The sequence below is a fragment of the Stegostoma tigrinum genome, chromosome 11 (assembly GCF_030684315.1).
Source record: "Stegostoma tigrinum isolate sSteTig4 chromosome 11, sSteTig4.hap1, whole genome shotgun sequence".
In the NCBI taxonomy this organism is placed as follows: domain Eukaryota; kingdom Metazoa; phylum Chordata; class Chondrichthyes; order Orectolobiformes; family Stegostomatidae; genus Stegostoma; species Stegostoma tigrinum.
Window position 1 is genome coordinate 61,356,702 of NC_081364.1, and position 23,188 is coordinate 61,379,889.

The 23,188-nt window shown below is 44.8% G+C and overlaps 1 protein-coding gene across 4 annotated transcripts in view; it reads left to right on the forward strand.

The window, feature by feature from the left end:
* Positions 1 to 23,188, forward strand: part of srgap3 (SLIT-ROBO Rho GTPase activating protein 3) — a 237,063-nt gene that overhangs the window by 48,648 nt on the left and 165,227 nt on the right. For all 4 annotated transcript variants that reach the window (XR_007249280.2, XM_048548214.2, XM_048548213.2 and 1 more), the window contains exon 2: positions 21,330 to 21,525. Coding sequence is in view for 3 of the 4 variants with exons in the window: in XM_048548214.2 (XP_048404171.1) it covers positions 21,330 to 21,525 (196 nt within the window). In the remaining variant the exon portion in view is untranslated. The remainder of the gene's footprint in view (positions 1 to 21,329; positions 21,526 to 23,188) is intronic.

Genomic DNA, 23,188 nt, shown 5'->3' on the forward strand with positions numbered 1-23,188 from the left:
GCGATAATACCACGAGGCCAGATGTAGCCAGAACTGCAGATGCTGGAGTCTGAGATAAAGCAACGTGGAGCTGGAGGGACACAGCAGGCCGGGCAGTATTAGAGAACAGGAAAGCTGACTTTTCGGGTTCTTTCACTCCTTTGCTGCCTGGCCTGCTGTGTTCCTCTAGCTGCACATTGTGTTATATCTAGCACCGCTAGGCCGTTGCCTTACCAGTCATCTTTGAGTGACTAAAAGATTGAGGTGGGAGAAATGAAAGTACAGTAAGTTTCTTTCAGTATTTCTAGAGGAAAAGTGTAAGTACAGTAAATCTTTGACCTCTATTCTCTGCACAGTCATGACTGTGTGGTCAAATTTTGTCCTAACACCATCTACAAGTTTGTTGATGACACCACTGTTGTAGGCCGGATGTCATACAGCAATGAAAAAGGATACAGGAAAATGATAGCAGGCTTAGTGACATGGTGTAAAGATAACCATCTCTCCCTCAACATCAGCAAAATGAAAGTGCTGGTCATTGACATCAGGAAGCAAGATGGAGGTGCGTCCCTATCAACATCAGTGGAGCTGAGGGGCAGGTGGTCAACAGTTCCTAGGAGAGATGATCGCCTACAATCTGTCCTGGCCCACCCACCATTGAAGTTACAGTCTAGAAAGCACAACAAAGCCTCTAATTTCTCAGAGAGCAAAGGAAATTTGGCATGTCTGTAAAGACTTCTACCATTTTTTTACAGATGTACCACAGAAAGCATTCCATCTGGATGCTGTGTTATAGCAACTGCTATGCCCAGGATCGTAAGAAACTACAGAGAGTTGTGAACACAGCCCAGTCCATCTCACAAGCCGACCTTCCATCCATTGACTTCATCTATATTATTGGTTGCCTGAGGCAACCAACATCATTAAAGACCCCTCCCACCCCGGTTATAATCTCTTCCAACCTCTTCCACCAGACGGAAGATACAAAAGCTTAAACACGTGTGCCAATAGATTGAAGAACAGCTTCTTCCCCACTATTATCAGACTCCTGAATGAAACTCAAATTTTAAATTTATTATTGACCTCGCTCTGTGCATCTTCTCAACAGCTATAACGTGTCATTCCTCGCTCTGTTCTATTACTGTTATACACTTTTTATGGTATGATCCTCCTGTATTGCATGCGAAACCAAACTTTTCACTATAACTAGATACATGTGATAATAAATCAAATCTAGAGAACACGCGAGTCTGGGCAATTTAAAGGAAACATATTTAAAAATTGAGTGAATGGAGCAAAGACTGTATCTGTAATTGCTACAGAGGATACAGATAACATCCCAGGAATGATTTGTGATTCAGGAGGCGAAAGGAGGAGAGGAACTTAAAACAATTGTAGTCACCAGGCAGGCAGCACTGAGAACATCATTCAAATTGAAAACAAACAAATCCCTAGGTCCTGACAAATTTTTAATTCTGAGGATTAAAAGAGGTGGCTACTGAAATATTAGCTGTGTTGGTTATAATTCCCTGTAATACGCTAGATTCTAGAAATCCCCCCCCCCTTTAGAGTTGGGGGGGGAATAATAAATGTGACTGCCTCCAAGAAAGAAGGTGGAAGACAGTACAGGGAACTTTGTTACCTTAATGCCTTTCATAAGGAAACTGTATTATAATTGAGGTTTGTAGCAGGGCACTGAGCACATCGTAATGTCATCGAGCAGAGTCAACATGCTTTTATGAAAGGAAAATTGTGTTTGGCTAATTTATTTGCAACAATGAGGAAGCATTATGGATAAAGTAGAGCCAGTGGACATACTGTACTTAGATTTGCAGAAGGGATTTAACAAGGTGCCTCATCAGGCTGAAAAACAAACTGCTAAAATTGATTAGTTCTGAATCTTGTAGAATGATAGAACGTTCATAGAATTCCTAGCCAAGTGGCCCATTGAGTCCACATTGACCTTGAAGAGCATCCCACTCGGATATCTGGCTTGATAGATCGTTTAGTTTTTGAGGTGGTATTTCACTGAAACACAAACAAGCAACGCTAGAAATTTGGTTTTAACAATAAAACGAGGTTTATTGTGCTAAAGAAAATGTTAAATAGAATAAACCAAGTTAAATATATACGTAACTTGATGGCTATCACAACAGTAGGTTAAACTTAATTGTTTCCTTCAATTCCCACTCATGAGTTTGATAGCCTCTTCCATGATTAGGCACACACCTGAGTTTAATTCTGAAGAAGAGCCTTTGAACTCAACATATTGACTGTTTTCTCTTCACAGATACCAGAACTGTTGAATTTCTCCCGCAGCCTTGGTTTTTGCTTGAGCTTAGACTTTCTCAGCTTTGAATAATCCCTTCAGGGTCCAAAAGGATACTTCTGGTCTGGAACTTTCAAACTATAAAATCCTTACACCGAAGTAACTTATTTCCTAACTTTTCTGAATTCCTTCTTTAGGCACAACCGTTTCATACAGATTCTCTCCAAATAGGATGAATAGCATATCTTGCAAATGGTTCCTCAAGTTCAGGAGAAAGGCTTTCTTACCTATGGCTTCACAGTGGAGATAATTTAATGTCCTGACTAGGAAGGGAGTAAAAATGTGGTGCAGAGTGCAGTAAGTTAGGATAGTTCCTGGCTGAGATAGTCAGATCATCTATGTGACAGGGTTGTCCAGTCCTGTGTTTGTGCAAAAAGAAGATGGAAGGGGAAAGGGGGTGTCGTCTGGGAGACAGCAGATCATGTTTGACTCTGGAGGTGCAAGGATGGATGGAGTACTTGGAACTAGTACAGATCCAGAAGTTTCTTTCAAGGGATTGAATGTTTCAGAGTTTGACAGGGGTCCAGTCTGTGAAAGGGGTTTTCTTGAGGTGGTGAATGACTGTGTGTCTTGGCCCACTTGTTTCCTCTCTCCCTGTGGAAAATCAGCCAGTCTCCAGCCATTCCACTCCCATCTGAAGCGCAGATTTAGGAAAACTGCGGCAAGTTGAGAAATGTATTGATACTAACTGGGCACTCGCACTGTGCTGGAGCTCAAAATCCCCAGCAAAGAGAAATCCTTCGTGCAGAGTTCTTGCAACAGAGGCAATGACTGAAAAGATCAAATATGAAACTTGCTGCATAGACCAGGCCTTTTTCTTCCCTTTTATTCTCTTTTTTTTTGCTAATAGGGAAAAATATTCCCTAAAGAACGTGAGGCTGATCTAATTCAAGTGTTTAAGATGATTAAAAGAATTGATAGAACAATAGTTTCTCTATTTATGCTATCAATCGTAAGGGTGGAACCTTTTAAAATTGGTGATAGGCTGCAGGGCCATAGAGTCACACAGCGCAGAAACAGGCCCTTTGGCCCAATTAGTCCATGCTGATTGTGTTCCCAAACTAAAGTAGCCCCACTTGCCTGTGTTTGGCCCATATCCCTACAAACATTTCTTATTCATGTACTTATCCAAATGTCTTTTAAACGTTGTAACTGTACCTGCATCTGGGTGTTAAGACCAGTTGAAAATTTCAAATGTGTTTTTCTTTCAGTGCATTAAGGGTTTTGGAATCAGGGAATTAGAATGTAGATGGGCTGTTGTATAACTGAATGACTGACAGTACAGGCCTGTGGGTATGATGGCCTATTTGTATTGAAGCAGCGATAACAAGGTGTAGAGCTGAATGAACACAGCAGGCCAAGTCGCATCAGAGGAGCTGGAAAGCTGACGTTTCGGGCCTAGACCCTTCTTCAGCCTAGTCTTTGGTCTAGGCCTGAAAGGTTAGCCTCCCTGCTCCTCTGATGCTGCCTGGCCTGCTGTGTTCATCCACCTCTACACCTTGTTATCGCAGATTCTCCAGCATCTGCAGTTCCTACTGTCTGTGTTGAAGCAGGCCTGTTCGTACTGAAGCAGGCCAATTTGCCCAATCTGATCATGTCTGTGTTTACTCTTGACTCAAGCGGGTGATTTTCATTGTGTATAGGCCCGAAAGGGGTTAATACTTCCCTGTGTAGTAAGCTGGCACCCATCATGATGACAAGTTTGGGTAAAGTAAAAGAGAAGGCCTGTAGGATGCAAACCCGAAGTTAGTGTGCACCCTGCAGTCTCTGTTGTAATCTTGCTCATACTCCTGCAACCTGGAAACAGTTGCAATGATGCAATAAACTTCATATCGTTTAATCTGCCAGACTCTTCTAGTTGGCCCACAAAAGTTGATAATGCTAATCCATAATAGTCTGCTCTGGGCTCAAAGAAACCGAAACACCACAGTCCTAATCACACTTTCACACATGGTTATGATAATCACTAGTTGTTTTCCTTCTGGTTTATTCAATCTGCTGTTCTGAATGGAGCCACTCGTAGAATCCCTACAACGATGAAAGAGGCCATTCTGTCCGTCGAGTCTGCGCCCTCCGAATTCCAGAAGGGAATTCCTTAACCTAACCACCTTATCCCAGCGAAGTATCTTCTCCTGTTCTCTGAACCTGGACTCTTGCATTTACTTTTGCAATGGTGGCTCATCGTTGTGGAGCTTTGGCTACTGCAAAAAGACTGCTTCCTGCCTCATCCTTCCACAATTGCCAGGGGAGGTAAAAAAAACCATCTCGTTGTATGTTCTCATGCCAGGCAACATCTAAAACTGTGTGCCATGTCCATCCTAAAAGAGGGCAATCTCCTGAACTGGGTTTGATCAGCATGGGGCTGTGAAGAAAGCCACTTTTTCCTTCCACCTGCTCAAACTGACCCGGTTTGACCTCCTTGCTCTTCTCCTAAGTGAGACGGCAGTGATCTTGTGTAGAGAGGTCAGTGCATGCACTGTTCTTGGGATTTAAGGCACTGTTTGAGTTGGATGAACCAGAAGGTAACCCCCACCAATCTTTTTTTTATAAATATGCAGTATCCCTGAGAAAGATGAAGGTATAGTGCGCCAAGCACTGAGGAGAAGAAGTAGATTTTTCCCTGCTCCCTTTGATCGGTCTCTCCGGATCAGAATTTTCTACGGCCGTTCAGTTCTCCCTGGAGGTGGGAGCTGATCCCCGAGGCCTCTGTGGCGTGTAGTGCAGAGGCATCTGCCACAAATTACAGCAGCAGCAGTCCTGAAACAGAGCCCCATTTATCAAACGGCAGAGCGTTCAATGACCAAGTCACGCACCCCCATCGCCAGCTCGACCATCAGGCTATCTCTGCTAAAGGCAGCAGTGGAATGGCTGAAGAGTCGGCCTCCGTCGCATCGTATTGCTTCAAGAAAGAGCTTGCACTTATATAACGCCTTTTATGTGTCTGGGGGTTGTCCCACCTTTTGCAGCCAATTTTTTAAAGAAAAATGTGGCCACTGGAAGAAACTCAGCAGCAAAGAGGCTCCCACAAGCAGCAATATGATCATGATTAGGTTATCGTATTTTTATAGGGCATTGTCTGAGAGGCAACCATTGCCCAGAGCCTTTGGCTCAATGCTCCAGAGATGGTACTGGCACCCAGTGTGGCTCTCCCTCAGTGCTGCAGTGGAGCGTCAGACCAGATTGTGCAGTAAACTTCCTGGAATGGGACCCCGACCCATGCCGTCCCATAGTCTTCTGAATTAGAAGTTGAGGGTGCTGTTAATCAAAGGAAACAACTTCTCTAAGAGCCTATCATGGAAGCGAGCCGGCACAGCTTAGTGACTGCTCTAATTGATTTTGTTCTGTTGAAATGATGAAACAAGAAGCTTAATGAAGGGAGTGCAGCGGGATGTCGTCTTCTGTCAAACACTTGCTTAAAATCGACAAAATAGCCTGTGTTGTCATGACAACCCTGAAGTGTTATGGACATTTTCAACTTTTAATTCCGTTGTATTTAAAAAAGATGGCTACTGATGAAGAAACCACAGCACAACTGTCAGGGAAAATCCTGTGTGGGACTCGTGTAATCACAGAGAGAGAGAGAGAGAGAGATGTAACCGGAAGCAATAATAAGGGGCCTGACTATTTTCATCCCACCCCCACCCCCAGCAAAAGACACTTACATCTTTTTGCTTTGCTCTTCCAAGAACATACACACAAAGGTGTTTAAAAATAGATTGCAACTGCAATCTGCATGTTCATGGAAGAGAAATGTGCTAAAGAACTGAATAACTTAGCACACTTGCCTTCTCTGCTCAGACCATTGAGTACAGGAATTGGTGTGTCATATTGAGGATGTACAGGACGTTGGTGAAGCCGCGTCTACAGTGCTGTGTGCAGTTCTGGTTGCCCTATTATAAGCAGGATATTATTACGCTAGAGAAGTTTCAGAAGAGATTTACCAGGATATTGCCAAGAGCGGAGTGTTTGAGATATAAAAATAGGCTGAAAGACTGGGACTTTTTTCACTGGAGGATAGGAGGTTGAGGGGCTGACCTTAGTGAGGTTTATAAAATCATGAGGGGCATTGATAAGGTGAATGGCAAGGGTCTTTTCCCTAGGCTCAGCGGGTTCAAGACTAGGGGACATATTTTTAAGATGAGAGGAAAAAGATTTAAAAAGGACTGAGGTGCAACATTTTCAGGGTGTTTCGTACGTGGAATGAACTGCCACTGGCAGTGGTAAATGAGGCACACTTGCAACATTCAAAAGACATTTGGATAAGTTCATGAACAGGAAAGGTTTGGAGGGTAGGTGAGACTAATTTAGTTTGGCAACATGGTTGGCATGGCCTGGCTGGATCGAAGCGTCTGTTTCAATGCTGTATGACTCTACTTGCCTGGATTTGAGTATTTGTTGTAATGTGAAAGTTGTAGTTGAAGAATCAATCATTGGTCACTCCTGCGTCACAGGTAATAGGACCATCCCCATTTCCCCTCCTCCACCCCCTCCACCCCACAGTGGTCATCGCCAGCTAGCTACCAAGTTAGTCGAAAGGATCCTGAGTAAGAGAACTCTCTCTTTGTTTGTAATGCTGCCAGCCGACCACTGTTAATGGAAACTGGGCAAAAAGATTTCAATGTTCTGTAAAAGCCCGGGATCCTGAAATCAATTGCTTAACTCCAAACGTTCCACTTTTCACTCACCGTCCCAAGAGACTGATCTGGAGACCTTTCTGACTGTTGTCATTGTTTCAACCCCTTTCTCATTTCTGTTTTCTGTATGTGTTGTTCTTAATCCTTTTCTTGTTTAATTACTAACAAACTCTCTCTCCTTGTTAATTTCTAATAAACTCTCTCCTTGTTAATTCGAGAGAACCTGGTTGAATTGGCTCTCTTTGAACACGCAAATTTGTTATGTCTGGGAGAAAGGCATACAGAAAGAGGTTTCCTTTTTATAAAATAACCTTGTTGCGACTAACTGAGGGGAAGTTGGTGGGGGGGGGGGTGCTGCAAGTAAATAAGGGAGAGAGTGAAACGGTTCATTGCTCCTCACCTAGAAACGTATCAATTTTGGGCTATTTGTTTCAAACTGATCGCTTGAGGAACCTCACCTCAGGGTTTAGTTATAGAAGACTGGTTAATGAGACTTAGGCTCATTGAACAAGAGGACCACATTTTTTCTGCTTTACATATTTAGAATGGGTATCAGAGTAAAATGGCAAATTTTGCCAATGATACTAAACATGGAGGACAGGCAGTCAGGATGATGCTGATCAGCTGCTACAGGGCAGTAGTAGGCTGGCAAAATGGGCAGACCAGTATCAGATGAGAATTAATACAGAGATCTGAGAGGTGATGCATTTGACAAAAGGGATAGGGAGAGACAATATAGGATTGTATGCAGGAACAGAGGGATCTGAGTCTGTGTACATAAATCTTTGAAAGTGACAGGACATATTGAGAGTGATCAGCGAAAGGATCTTGGGTTTCATAAGCGGAAGTGTTGAGCGCAAAAACAGGGAGGCACGCTGAGCTTTTATTTTTTAATTAAACTGCAGTCGAGTGTTGTGCCCCAATCTAGTTTGTGATCATCTTGTAAGATCTGAATAAATATATGGGGATCAAGCAATCAGTAATGTTGGAATTTTGTAATGGGCGAGTTTGAAGTAAAACTCTGCAAGAAGCATAAATGCCGAGACTTTGACTGAACAACTTTTTAGCATCCAATGTTTAACGTGGCCACCACATTTTGGGAAATATCTGAGGATTGTTGAGAGGCTGCAGAGTAGATTCGCCAGCATGGGTCCAGGGTCAGTGGATTTTAGCTAAAGGTTAGGTTGCTGCTTGGACCAAGGGAGATGTTAACAGCAGGGTACAATGTAATCATAGATTTAAATAAGGTAGATGACCAGAAACTTCCCTCACAGGGAGATGCGACAAGTACAAAGGAGCACAAACAAGTGCTTTAGGACAAAAGAAACAGGGTGATGAGTAGGCACTCCTTTTGGTAATGGACTCACTGCCCATGAGGATGATGGAAGCAGAGACTGTTATGTGAGTACGTCAGACCCAGGAGCAATTTTATGACTGTGTCCAAGAGCTGCACATCACTGGGTATAAATACAATAGAGTGGGTGGAGTCTGGACAGAGTGGATTGCTCTGTGATGTGCCACTGTGGACTATATGGGCTGAGTGGCCACCTCTATGTGCCAAAATTAACTTATGTGAAATTTAGTTTGGGCAGTCACTACCCAGTTTGCTGCAACCACAGGCTACAATCCCATAATTTATGGGCCACAGGATACAGGAAAGAACTTATTGATATGGGAGGATAATGGTCATCATTCCAACTTACTATTACAGATTGCCAGATTTGAAACTCTTGTCTTCCTATTGAACTTCAATCAAGGTTCTAATGTAGACACCAGGTACGACTGCAGCAGAATGTGAGCCTGTTTAAGCATGTGCAACGGCCTTTATTTTTAAGATTGACATCTATCCAGGAATCATGGTTGAAATTCCTGATGAATGAGTGTCTTTCCTGAGGGCAGGTGGGACTTGGCAAGTCTGAAAATGGTGTTTCGTAGCCAGGAATCTGCCTGTATCCATGACTGAGTCTCTCTAATTTTTGCTTTCTAAGTGACACATCTTCTGAACTCATTAGTTGAGAACTCTGACTCCTGTGGAATGTCCTTCAGCAAATGTGCAGGTTTAGATACAGATTAAAGCTTCCTTATTCTTTTTAAACTGGAAGTAAAGCTCTCTCAACTTTGTCTCCATCAACACTCCCAGCATGGGTACGGCATATGGTTAGATACCGAGTAAAACTGCCTCTACGCTGTCCCCATCAAACATGACTAGGACAGAGACAGCTCAGGGTTAGATACAGAGTAAATCTCTCTGCACTGACCCCCATCAAACACTCCCAGGACAGGGACAGTACAGGGTTAGAAACAAGGTAAAGCTCCTTCCGCACTGTCCCAACAAATGTGTCTCAACCCTGTCTCTGAGGGGTACCTTCTTTTTTCCTTAAACTCTGTCAGTATTAACTCTGGGTAAAGTTTCCCAGATACAGAAAATGGTGAAGGGGAAAGTTAATTTCCGTTCAGAGATGGAAACTTTTATCAGGGATAGTCAGTGTAGATTTGTCAAAGGAAGGTGATGACTAACAAATCTAATGGAATTAGATTTGTGTTTGGATGAGGGTAGGGTAGTTGATGTATTTTATATGAATTTCAGCAAGGCCTTTGACAATAGTGTAGGTTAGATGGGCTTGAGATCGGTATGACAGGTCAGCACAACATCGAGGGCCGAAGGGCCTGTACTGTGCTGTTATGTTCTAAGGTCCCAGATGAGAGACTGATAAAGAAGGTAAAACCTGTTAAGTTGGACCCAAAATTGGCTCAGTGATAGGAGACAGAGGCTGGTGTTTGTGTGACTGGAGGCCTGTGTCGAGAGGCGTACCCCAGGGATTAATGCTGAGTCCCGTTTTGCTTGTGGCATTCATAAATGATGCATGATGGGAATATGGATAAGTTTGCAGATGACACCAAGATTGACTGTGTGTGTGTGGTTGACGGTGAGGAGGCAGGTGTTAGGTTACTGGAGGATATAAATCGATTGGGCAGATCAGTGGCTGATGGATTTTAATCCCAATAAATGTGAGGTGATACACTTTGGAAGAAAGAACAAGGCAACGGGGAACTCGATGAATGGCTAGACATTAAGAAGCTAAGAGGAACAGAGGTGTTTTTGGGTGATTGTCCATAGATCACTGAAGGTGGCTGATCAGTTTATTAAGATGAATTAAGGCATAAGGGGCACTTGCCTTAGCAGTCATGGCACAGATTATAAAAGCAGGAAGATTTTGTTGGAACTAGGTAGAACTTTGGTTAGGCCCCTGGAATATTCTGTGCTGTCCTGCTCTCCAAGCTACAGAAAGGTAGAGAGGGTGCAGTGGAGATTTATCAGGATGTTGCCTGGAGTTGGATATCTCAAGAGAGGCTGGATAAGTTCAGGTCCTTTTCTTTGGAGTAGAGAAGGTTGAGGAAGGCCTGATAGAGGTGTACAAGATAATGAGAGCCGAAGATAGGTTGGAGAGAAAACAGCTGTTCCCCTTAACAATAACAAGGAGGCATAATTTTAATGAGAGGCGCTAGAGGTTTAGAGGGGACTTAAGGAGGGTGGTGGGGATCTGGAATACCCTGTCTGGGAGAGTGGTTGAGGTGGGTAACATTTTATTTGAAAGGAAAATTTTCAACGTTTAACTCTGCAACTGCTCACGGGCTTAGTTCAGAAAGTTTATTTTTGGCCAAACAGACTTGATGGGCAGAAAGGTCCCTTCTGGACCGTGTGATTGAGAGCTGGAGAGGGGCTGCCAGATAGCAGTATGCAGTGATTCCATCCTGTGGATCCATGCCTGTAAGGAACTACATTGAGGCCTCGTGTGTGGGAAGAATTTTGTCTTGTTTGCCTGGACTGGTTTGAACTCTGTACAAGCGCCAGAATGCCCGTGCTTCCCCCACTCCCTTAGCTTGCAGGAACATAATCAGGCTTTAGTTGAGTTGTTAAATTAATAGCGTGTTTTCGGGCAGGACTGAGTCTTGAATTGATTTTGAAGGCACTCAGCCGTTTCCTGTGCTGAGTGTTAATATGGCAATGGCAGTAAGCACCTGATATCCAGCTGAAATGAAGAAAATCCCCAGGACACCACCCTCCTTCTCCTGAGACAGTTGACTGAATAACTGCAGCTTCAAAAAGGGTCAGTGCAGTAGCGTTAAATCAGGATTGTGTAAAAACAATAGACGTTCCAGCTGCATGCTTTACCACAATGTTGAGATATAAATTACAATAAACTGCTTTTGCAGATGGACAAAGTGCACGAAGATGGAAACAGCTCAGAGGCTGAACCTGCGCAACAGACAGAACAATAATGTGCATCAGCTGTGGATGAGTTGGCAGCACACTCTCTTCTCTTCCCCCCCCCCCCCCGAAGTTCAGGGTTCAAATCTCACAGGAGCATGAAAGTAGAGACTGACGCCTCGACGTGGGAGCTCTGCGTTGTCAGAGAAGCCAGCTTATTGCACCGGCGCTGCTTGTGGATGCAAGACGTGGCCCGCTTTCGAAGAAAAAAAGCGAGAAGTTGGCCAACGTTCATCCCTCAGTCGACATTGCAAAAAGCAGATCGCTTTGCTGGGTGCTAGTTGGCTGCTGCATTTCAATATGGCAACAAATGAGCACAATTTTTAAAAAGCGCCTCAATGGCTATTAAGTACTTAACGTGGAGCCCAGTGGTTGTGTACAGTTTTGTGTAGAATCAGAGAATCCCTGCAGTGTGGAAGTAGGCCATTCCGCCCGTCAAGTCCACACTGACCCACGTTTCCCTGTAAACCCGCATTTCCCATGGCGAATCCACCTGTAAGGTCACCCCTCAGCCTCTTAATGATCCAGTGGTAGAAGTCCGAGCCTCTCCTTAAATCAAACCCTCCGTTCTGCCTTGAGTACCCTTTCCAATCCAAGGAGGGATTTGAAAACTGAGGGTAGAATTTCAAATTTGAGGCATTGCCTTAAGGAGCCAGCATAGGTAAACCAATATGGGGCATGGGGCGATGATGAACGACTGCGATTTGATGCACCCAAAAGAGGCAAATTCTTCCTCCTGCCGAGAGCAGGTGAGCTCAGAATTCATGCCACCTTAGCACTGATCCTCCAAATCTTCAAAGGCACAGCTCTGCTGGGAATTTGGGGAACGGTGGAGAGGCTGTTGAATCAAGCCTTTGGCAGATAAATATGGTTGCTGTCTGGGTTTGTAGCCTGGAAGGAAGCAAGAAATGAGAGGGGTGTGGTAGAGCAGCAGGGTTCGTGCAGATAAACAACTGTGAGTTGGTAGGCAGTTGCAGTCGCCATGAATAAAATGATGCTCTGGCTCCAGTGATAAGCATTTTGTAAATATCCCTGGACGCCTTTCTTCTGAATAAACCAACGGGATTGAAATTTAAAGGTGTAACTCTATGGTTAAGATTGTGATAGTGGCTGCCCCAAGAGTGTTCTCTCTGTTCAGCCCCCGAAACCCACACTGTGCTCCACCCTTCCATTTTCAAGCAAGCTCGGTGTGTCTCTTTAAAGAAAGAATGAATCGTTGTGAATATTCTTTGTCATGTTTTTTGCTTTGGAAGTGGGGGTCAGGTGTTCGGCTTCTGAGATTGCTTTGGCTCAACGAATTGTGCCCAGTGAACGGTGTTCACTGAGCTGCTCATGTCTGCAGTGAGTCAGATCCAATAGTGTGTTTAGCAGCTGCTACACTGCTCTGTCAGGTCAGAGGTTAACATACATGTGTGTGGCTTCTACTCCAGGCCCTGTGTCATTGTTCCAATGCTGTCTCTCTTAGCCTGCAGGTAAGCTTTCACTGAAGCAGTAATTAAGATGTTGCACATTTGAGTGTGTCTGAGTTGGGCAGGCCCCTCAGGTACTGAGAGCCCCTTTTCTTTTGGTGTTGGATTCAAAAATGTTGAGGCATTTGGCTGAGGGTCATGGGGAATGGGGTGGGGTTTGAGCACGACCTAGCCCAATCAAGCTTGTTTGGAGCAATCTCTCCATTTGCGAGCCCAGTAGTCACAGGATCTGCTCCTGCTGTAGGGAGTTGAATATATTCATGTTCTGGCTGGCACTCCCTGAGTGCTGCACCAGTCGTCTCTGTCCTCAGAGATTGGGCATTTAAACCTGAGAGCCCTTGCTTTCCCAGGTTGACATTAAATGGTTTCATGTGGCAATTTGATTTGTCACTGCAGTATGTGAGAACTTCTGTGCACAACTTAATTCCTAAGGTACATTCGTCACAGCAGTTCAAGACAACAATGTCTCTACCTCCTCGGGAGGTTGAGGAAATTTGGCACGTCCATAAGAATCCTCACCAACTTTTACAGATGCACCATAGAAACTTTCTAAACTGGCTATATCGCGGCTTGATAAAGCAACTGCTCTGCCCAGGACCACAAGAAACTACAGAGAGTTGTGGACACAGCCCAGTCCATTATGCAAGCCAGTCTCCCATCCATTGACTCCATCTACGCTTCCTGCTGCCTCAAAAAGGCAGCCACCATCACTAAAGACCCTTCCCATCCCGGGTATAATCTCTTCCGACCTCTCCCATCAGGCAGAAGATACAAAAGCTTAAATAAACGTACCAACCGGTTCAAGGACAGCTTTTTCCCTGCTGTTATGAGACTTCCAAATGGACTTCCAAATCCAATGTTGATCCTGCTCTTTGTGCACCCTCTCTTCAGCCATAAGATTGTATTCATTCCCCTGTTTTATCACCCTATTAGCTTTGTATGTCATGATCAGCCTGTACTACGCACAAAGCGTAGCTTTTCACTGTACCTAGCTACATGTGACAATAATAAATAAAATCAAGAATTGTTCTGGTGTTTAGCAAAATGCTGTGGAAAAATCTTCCTTTGCTTTTATATAAATAAAAATAGTGTTTCTGGATTACTTCAGCCTCATCTGCCCAACCTCTGCCACACTACCACAATGAGCTCACCCAATTGCATGTCTTCCACATGAACCTAGATTGTGGGTGTTCATCCTTTTTTTTGCAGAAGACCGGGATGACAGATGACCTATTTGTTCCCATTGTTACGGACTGAAGCAATCACTCTCAAAATCTATTAAGAAAGTAACCTCGACCCCAACCTTATTTTTTATTTTTAAAAGGCAGGTGTAAGGCATTGTTTCCCAAATGCAATTCAATTGGTCAAACTACTCGGCTTGAAGCAAAACACACTCTATTCTTACACTACAGTTAAAATACAAACAAAAGAAGGAAGATTTGGAATAACATGATTGGAAAACTTCACAGAATAATAGATTATTTAACTACTAAACAGCAACTGTTTCAATATATTGGCATCCCACAAACACGCCCTTGGCAAAGCTAAATTCAGTATCACAGGCAATTCTCCAGTTCAGGAGGAAAGAACATTGCAAGAATTCAGAGAGCGGTTACACAAGTGTTTTGCTGTAGCAGGGAGAGAGATACAGCAGCTTCCAAACCACAACAGCTATTGAAAGTTACATTTAAAATCCTGCTTCTGTGGGAGTTTGACACCAACAATTCAGGCTGTTTTTATTGTTCTGAGTTCAAAAACAAAATCCAAGTTACCTCAAGCTGTTTACTTTACTGGCTTGGAACAACCTCTCCACACCTGAGTCTCAATCTCTCCCAGCACAGGGATTGAGAGAGTGAGGAGGAGGAGGAAGAACAGTGTTGGCACCCCTCCTGACTGGGGCACTGAGGTTAACAGAGAGACTCACTAAAGGCTCCCAGAAGGACAGGAATTAAATTCAATCTAGCATGCAGGTTATGAACTGAAATGCTTGGAAGATTAGACTGTTGGAGGTACCTTAGCCCTATAGAATTAGTCAGTTTGCAACGAGTTTATATGGCAGCAGCACGTGAGGGAAGTCACTGATAAATCAAAGGTTGAGAGACATGACACCAATTAAGTAACAACTAGAAATGACCCATTTCCATCTTGTGTCTGACAATGCTGGTCTCTGCACCGTGCCCCAGTAAAATTTAACGGGAGGAGCAGGAGTAGGTCACTTGTTCCTTCCAGCCTTTTCAGATGATTCACTGAGACTGGGTGACCTGTAGTGTCGGGTGACCTGTAGTGTCAGGCGACCTGCGTTTACCCCAGATGCTATCGAACCATTTCGATCAGATCATTGCTCCCAACATCCACACACTTTGAGGGGAATGGATTTGCCTTGCCTTTGTGAGAAAGTATGTTTTGTTATTTCACTCGCAACCAACTACCAGCTCCGGTTCTAAGATTGTGTTCCCTTGTCCTATGTTTCCTTAACCTGGACAGCGTTTCACCATATCTATTCCATAGAAAATCCTAATGGATTCAAACCTCTCCAGTGGATCGCTTTTTGCTCTTAATCTCAGGAGAATACAAGCCTATTTTGTGTGCCCTATGCTCATATCTTGACCCTTTTATACCCTGGTCAGATTCTGGTGCTTCTGTACTAGACGCCCTCAAAAGGTCAGTTTCCTCACTTGCATTCCCTCTCCTTTTTTCCTGGAATTCTGGACCTTCAATCATATAGAGCAGTGAGCTCTGGGTCCCTGAACTTCATGGATGTATTGGTGCAGATCCTTGTAAGCAGCTCATTGTTTCCTCTTAACCTGGTGGCCATTGGTGCCCACCCTGTGGATGTGCTGTCCCATACTGCATGGATACTCCAAGGAAAGAATGTTAATTCGCCAGGAAAATATCACCAGAGAGCTGTGTTCATTCCCTCTTCAATGTAGCGTGGTAACAGAAAGAACATGCGATGTAGAAATATTGACGTAAGAGGAGGGCGATGTGGTTCAGTGCACACTGGCTGATTTCTCTACCCACCCTCCAGCTCTTGCTGTCTTGTCTCCAGAGTTTTCATGGTGTTGAGTGGTTTCTGCTTCTCCCACTATACCACCACCTCCTCCGAGCAGTGGAACCACACCACCCTCTGGGTGAATGAAATCCCTGTTCCCCCACCTCTTGCTCTTCCACTGATTTTTCAGCCTTTGGCATTGCTCTGTCTGCAAATGGAAGTATGTTCTTCCAACTCGGGCTCGACACCTTTTTTGCACTTAAGTTAAATCTGTCCTTGGCCGCCTCCTGAGGAAGGTAAACCCGGCTCATTCCTTACCTTTCCACAGAGTTAACAATCATCTGTTCCTTCTAAACCCTGCCTGTACCCCCTCTAGTGAAATCACGTCCTTCCTGTACTGTAGTAAACAGAACCCTCTAAGGTACTGCAGTTGTAACCCAAGTAGTGTTTTATACAGTTTGTGCTTAACACACCCCCTTAAACTCTAGCCAACAGCCAATAAAGAAACATCTTCCCTATTGTAGTGGGTAATGCTGGAAATACACTGCATGTTTATTCCCTCCCCAGTATATAATCATACACTTCTTAGAACATTATGCGTATAAAAAGTAGGAGCAGGGGTAGGCCCTCTGTCCCCTCGAGCCTGCCCTGACATTCAGTAAGATCATGGCTGATCTTTTTGTGGACTCAGTTCTACCTATCCACCTGCTCACCATAACTTTTTAAATTCCTTTGCTGTTCAAAAATCCATCTATCTTTTGTCTTTAATTAATTCAACAAGGTAGCCTCAAATGCTTCAATGGGCGATCCATAGATTCAGAAATCTTTAGCTAAAATTCCTCCTCAACTCAGACCTAAATCTGCTCCCCGTTATTTTGAGGCAGTGCCCTCTACGTCTGGTTTTTTTTCCCTCCAGTTTGAATTTCATTTGTTACTTTTCCACAGACCTGACCAGTCTGTTGAGATACCCCTCCAGTCTCCAGCTTGTTACCTCCCTATCGAACACACCATTTGTCTTTGTGTCTCCTGGCTCAATTGTGCATTCTACAAATAACCCGTACCTACAGCAGCCATTAATCTGTACCTTGACCATTTGGTGTACTGAGCCCGGCAAAACCCCAGTGGAACTAACTTGTGCTGACTTTGACTAACTTTGACCAGAAGCCTTTGCTTCCTCGCACTGAGTCACATTTGGACCCAACGTTCACTTGGGTTCCATGAACTTACTAATTTGACCAGTCTGCTATTTGGAGCCTTGTCTAAAACCTTCCTGAAATCTATGTAGACTAGTGCAAACACCATAACCTCATCAACTTTCCATATTGGCTCTAGATAAATTAAACCAAGACATCAAACACAACTTTTCCTTTTATATATTTACACAGACTCTCTTGAATATCCATGCCTTTTTTATTTAAACCCCAGGTCAGACGTGAACCTTAAGGTAAAGAGCGCGTCTTTGTATTTTTTTTACTCCAATTGAGAGAAGGGCTGTTTTGTAATGAAGGACTAGGGAAAGAATTGCTGCACTTTTAGTAACTTGCTTTCTAAAACTCATCGTGGGTGGTGTTTACACTGTTACTTTGCCAGCAGAATGGGAAAGTATAAACAGAGTTCAGCACCATTTTGTACACAATGTGGTTCAGCTGGCAACATGTTGCTGATTGGTGTGTGCAATTCGAGCCAGTGATGGATGCTAAAGGAGTGATCAGACTGGTAATAACTCTCTGGTTCCTCAGCTGCCGAAGTTTGTGGGTGTGAACGATATAGCGAGAAGCTCTTGAACCTCCGGAAGATCTCGCTTGACGTGAAATATCCAAAGAACTTGGAAAGCAAAGGAGCTCTCCATTGAATCTGGAGGAGTGGTGCCACTGAACTGTTTGTTGTTTTCCCCTCCATCTGTAGCATCAACATTTTTTTGCCTCTATATTGGCAGGTTTAGATGAGGTTAAAGCTTTGATAAAAAGTTATTATGTATTTGATCTTCTTCTGCTTCTTCTTCTTCTGCTTCTTCTTCTGCTTCTTCTTCTCCCCCCCCCCCCCCCCCCCCCCCCGTGGTTAGATTCTATTTACCTGTCTTAAATACAGAAATTGGTCCATGTATTCTATTATTCAGGGTATGTCAGACAGGATAATTTGGAGACTCTGTGCTTTGATACAACCTTTAACTTTTGTGAATGTATCAGGAATAGCAAAGCTTGATATCCAATGCTCTCCACCCCAGTAAGGTGTAACAATCTGAAATGACTCTGGCTATACCACCCTTCCGTTTTTTTTAAAACAATGGTATGATGTTAGCATGTTCCAGCAATCTGGAATCACTGCAGTCTCCAGAGAGGATTGGAAAATGATGATCAGATCCTCCATCGCTTCTTTCCCTGCTTCCCCCCCCCCCCCCCAACAGTTTGGGATCTGGGCCTGGTGATTGTGAAGGCTGCTAAACTCTGTCTCTCTGTCTCATCCCCTGCTGTTTCTTCTCCAATTAAAACTCTGATTTGTCTCTCCCATTCCGTGTGAAGTATTCATTAACAATTGTGTCCACGTTCCATACGCAGATCATCTCTTCGGGCTCTTAGTGGCCTGATGTTTTCCTTCATTATTCCCTTGTTTGTCACATATATTTAAAACATCTCTGGGTTTCCTTGGATTTTACTTTTTTTAATCCTTTTCATTGTTCTCTTTGTTTCCCTAATTTCCTTTCTGGATTTGCTCTGCATTTTCTTGGGCAAAGTGCAACATGGGAGCTGAGATCCGCAAGGGTCATTTGGTGTGGGTTGCTGAAGGGGTCAATCCTGGAATTGTAAAGGCATTTTCTTCGGTGGGTTGGAACACCTGGAGATGAAAGGCGCGATAGAGATATACAGTCATAGGAAATAGACACTTCAGGCCAACTCGTCTATGCCGACCGTAAGCCCAAACTAAACGAGTCACACCTGCCTGCTCCTCGCTCCATAATCCCTTCAAAACCTTCCCTTTTCATGTACTTATCCAAATGTCTTTTAAACGTTGTAACTATACCTGCATCCATCATTTCCTCTGGCAGTTTATGGCACAGGCTAACCACTCTGTAAAAAAAAAACAAATAGTTGCCTCTCATTGCTGCTTAAAAATTTTTCTCCTCTCACCTTACACATGTGGCCCCTGGTCTTGAAATGCCTCACCCCAGGATAAAGACACCTGCCATTTACCCTGGACTGATGTATCTCCTCCCTAACTCCCCACCTACACTCACCTTTACTGGCTCCATCCTTGCTTCTTTGACCTGTCTGTCTCCTCTCCACCTATCCACTCCTCTAGCCATCTTCTATCCGCCTCCCTTTCTCTCCCTATTTATTTGATTCCCCTTTCCCGCCCCCATTTCTGAAGAAGGGTCTAGGCCCGAAACGTCAGCCTTCCTGCTCCTCTGATGCTGCTTGGCCTGCTGTGTTCATCCAGCTCTACACCTCGTTAACTCGGATTCTCCAGCGTCTGCAGTTCCTGCTATCTCCTATTTGTCTGTGTTTGGCCCATATCCCTCTAAACCCTTCCTATCTCTGTACCTGTCCAAATGTCTTTAAAATGTTGTAACTGTGCCCGCCTCTATCACTTCCTGTGGCAGCTTGCTCCATTCGTGCACCATCCTCTGTGTGAAGAAGTTGCCTCTCGGGTCCCTTTTTTTTTTAAAACATTCCCCTCTCGCTTACCTTTTAACCTTTGCCCTCTAGTTCTGGGAGAGAAGTCCTTGGCAATTCACCTTATCCATGCACCCTGTGATTTTATAAACTTCTATCAGGTCAACCCTCAGCTTCTGCTCCAGAGGGAAAACGTCCCAGTCTACACTACCTGTCCTTTATAACTCAAAATTTCCATCTTGGTAGCATCCTTGTAAATCTTTTCAGTACCATTTCCCATTTAATAATATAGTTCCCACAGCAGGGTGACCAGAACTATGTGCAGTACTCAAAATGTGGCCTTACCAATGCCCTGTACAGCCGCAACATGGCGTCCCAACCCCTATACTCATTGGTCAGAGCAATGAAGGAAAGCATACCAAATGCTTCCTTCACCACCCTGTCTACCTGCAACTCCATTTTCAAGGAACTTTGTACCTGCACCCGACGGTGTCTTTGTTTGGCAACACTCCCCAGGGCCCTACCATCAGCTGTGTAAGATCTACTGGGATTTTTTTAAAAAGCCAGAAATCCAGAGGAGTGCAGAGAGCTGGTAGGGCTGCAGGGGTGGTCAAGGTGGGGCTGCCGTGTTGGAGGCAGATTCGTAGACGAGGCTCGGCCAGCAGAATTTGGATTGAGCAAATCTACAGAGGATAGAATGGAGGAGGCCAGCCTGGAGTATGTTGGGATGGTCCAGACTAGAGTTTAACTGGGGTGTGAATCAGCAAGCAGAGCTGAACTGGACAAAAGGTGCGGGGGTAGAAGATAGGTGATCTTAGTGCCAGTTTGAACGTGGACGTTCAGCCCAGGCCAACTGTAGCACGAAGGATGACTTGTTGCTGTTTGGGGGAAGCCTGTAAAAAGGCTGCATGTTGGCCATGGGCTGAGTTAGCACAGGCCAGAGTTGGAACCCTGCAAATGCCTCTGGGCAATCCCTTTTTGGTCATTCTCATCCTGTGGTATGACCCTCCTTTTGGGTTTGACGTATTTCCTGCTCTCACATGGAGTGTACAGAGTCTGTTTGTGCAGCATTGAAGAGGAGTTCCAGTTAACAGCTGCTAGTATTTCCCCTCAGTTCCCCCCCCCCTCCCCCCAATCGTGGTCTCCATTCTCACTTCCAGAATATTGCTGACTAATGTCATGTGATAAGGAGGTGGTGGGGTCGTGCAAACGGGCCTTGGGATACAACATCTCTGAGGGAAGACCATGACACGCTAAGCTGTCGTCTCTCTGTTTTCCTGCAAATGAATTCCTTCTCTTCAGGATGGCACTGGGTTCCTCAAAGCAGGCCTGATATTGCTCCTGACCATTCTAGTGCAGTCAAGGCCCCAGCTGATCGCCTCAGTGACCTGCACCGTCGTTGTGGCAAAAGAATTGGGAACGCTGACCGGCATTGGAATTTCCTAACAACTGTTTGAGGACTTTGACGAGTGTGCGCGTGGTGGGCCTGGACCATGACAAGCCCACGGTTAAGTGGCCTGGTGGACCACAGAGTAGATCGTGGCCGGCTAACCTTGCATCTCTGAGGTGCCGGGAATCCACTGGCAACTGTGGAGCCCGACCTTGGCAAATCCCATCACCTGCTGGGGCTGAAAGGAGAGAAAGGGCAGATCTTTTGTTTTATCTTGACGCAGGGGGATATTTTGCCAAAAGGGGGATTTTAGGGGTGTGGTGATGACATGTTTTATTGATCTGTGTGACTGTCTGTACCCAATATGTGGAAGCAGTCTCTCTTGCTTGGGAGAAAGCCTGGGTCTGATACCTCACTGCCGAGTATTGTATACATAATTTAATTTGACATTTGACAGAGCAGGGAGTGCTACTTTATATTCGTCCCTTAAATGACATACACGGTCTGATGATCATGGGGAGCCTCCTGTGCACCAATTGGTTGCTCTATATCATCCTCTTCTGAAGCACTTTGAGACATCCCCAGATCTAGAAAAGGAGCCGTCTGTCCGAGCACCTGCCTTAACAAGTAATTTCTTTCTCTCTTTCCCCGTCAGAAATCCGAGCCCAGTTGGCAGAGCAACTGAAGTGCCTGGAGCAGCAGTCGGAATCCCGTCTCCAGCTTCTTCAGGACCTGCAAGAATTTTTCCGCAGGAAGGCAGAGATCGAGGTGGAGTACTCACGGAGCCTGGACAAACTGGCGGAAAGGTTTGCGGCAAAGATTCGCAGCTCCAAGGAACACCAGCAGTTCAGGTGGGTCGGTCCTCAAGCTAGCAATCTGACTGTGTCGCACTTCATCTCTATTTGATGTCCATTGAAGCTCAGGGGCTTGTGGTTAAGTGAAAGACCAGGATACAAATATCGGGAGGTGAGATTGGTTATAGAATCATCGCATCTCGACAGTGTGGAAACAGGCCGTTTGGCCTGTTGAATCCACGCTGACCCTCCAAAGAGCATCCCACCCAGACCCTGCATTTCCCATGGCTAATCCACCGAGCCTGCACATCCCTGGTTACTATGGGCAACTTAGCATGGCGGAACTACCTAACTTCGGACTGTGGGGGGTGGGGGGGAGAACCGGAGCACCTGGAGGAAATCCACGCAGACACAGGGAGAAAGTGCAAACTCCGTACAGACAGTCACCCGGGACCCTGGTGCTGTGAGGCAGCAGTGCTGATCACTGAGCCCGCTGTGCAGTCCCGGTTTTGGGGAGGAATGACTTTGTAAAACAATGAGTGAGGCGCGCCAAGTGTGGGCTTTTGAGGGAAATTCTAGGGAAGAGGGTTTGAGGTGCTGGGAAGTGCAATATTTTTCAGGGAGCAATTACAAAACGTAATGAGAAGGACAAGTGGGTGAATCGTGGCATTTGATGTCTAAGGGATCAGGCAAGGATGAGGGTAACTCATTCCTAGGTATCCATTCTTCATGATTAAAATGTTTGAGGCGTTTAACGGGAGGTAGAGATTAAATGTGCAGTGCCACTAGATTAGCAATCTAGAAACCAACCTAATCTTCTGAGGAGACGTGTTAAATCTCTCAATGGCAAGCTATGAAATTTGAATTGAATAAAATCTTGCCTAACAGTGACCGTTGATCTATTTCCTTAAAAGGTCAATGGGGACCAGAGGGATTTTTTTATTTTTAAGGAAGGAAGTCTTTCAGCTTTACCTGGCCTGGCCTACAAGTGACTTTAGTAATATGCATCCCACACAAATGCCAGGCAATGATTATTATCAATAAGTGACGATCTCAACATTACCCCCTGACATTCAATTGTGTAACCATCACTGAATCCTCTGCCATCAATATCCTTCGGATTACCTTTGATCAGAAACACAACCGGATTTGCTGTATAAATACACTGACTACAAGAGCAGGTCAAAGGCTAGGAATGAGTAGCTCATCCCCCAACTCCTCAAAGCTTGTCTTCCATCTACAAGGCACAAGTCGGGAATGTGATGGAATGCTCCCACTTGCCTGGCTGGGGCAATGCCAACAACACTCTAGAAGCTTGACACCTTCCAGGACACAACAGCCCGCTTGATTGACACCACATCTACAAGCATCCACTCCCTCCACCGCCGATGTTCAGTGTATATAATCTATAAGATGTACAACAGAAATTCCCCAAAGATCCTCCAACACCTTCCAAACGCACAGCCACTTGCATCCAGAAGGACAAGGGAAGCAAATATATGGGAACACCACCATCTTCACGTTCCCCTCCAAGTCACTCACCATTCTGATTCAGAAATATGTTGCTGGGTCAGAATCCTGGAATTCCCTCACTAACAGCATTATGGGTCTACCTACAGCACATGGACTGCAGTGGTTTGAGAAGGCAGCTCATCGCCACCTTCTCAAGGGAAACTAGGGATGGATATGAGATAACAAGGTGTAGAGCTGGATGAACACA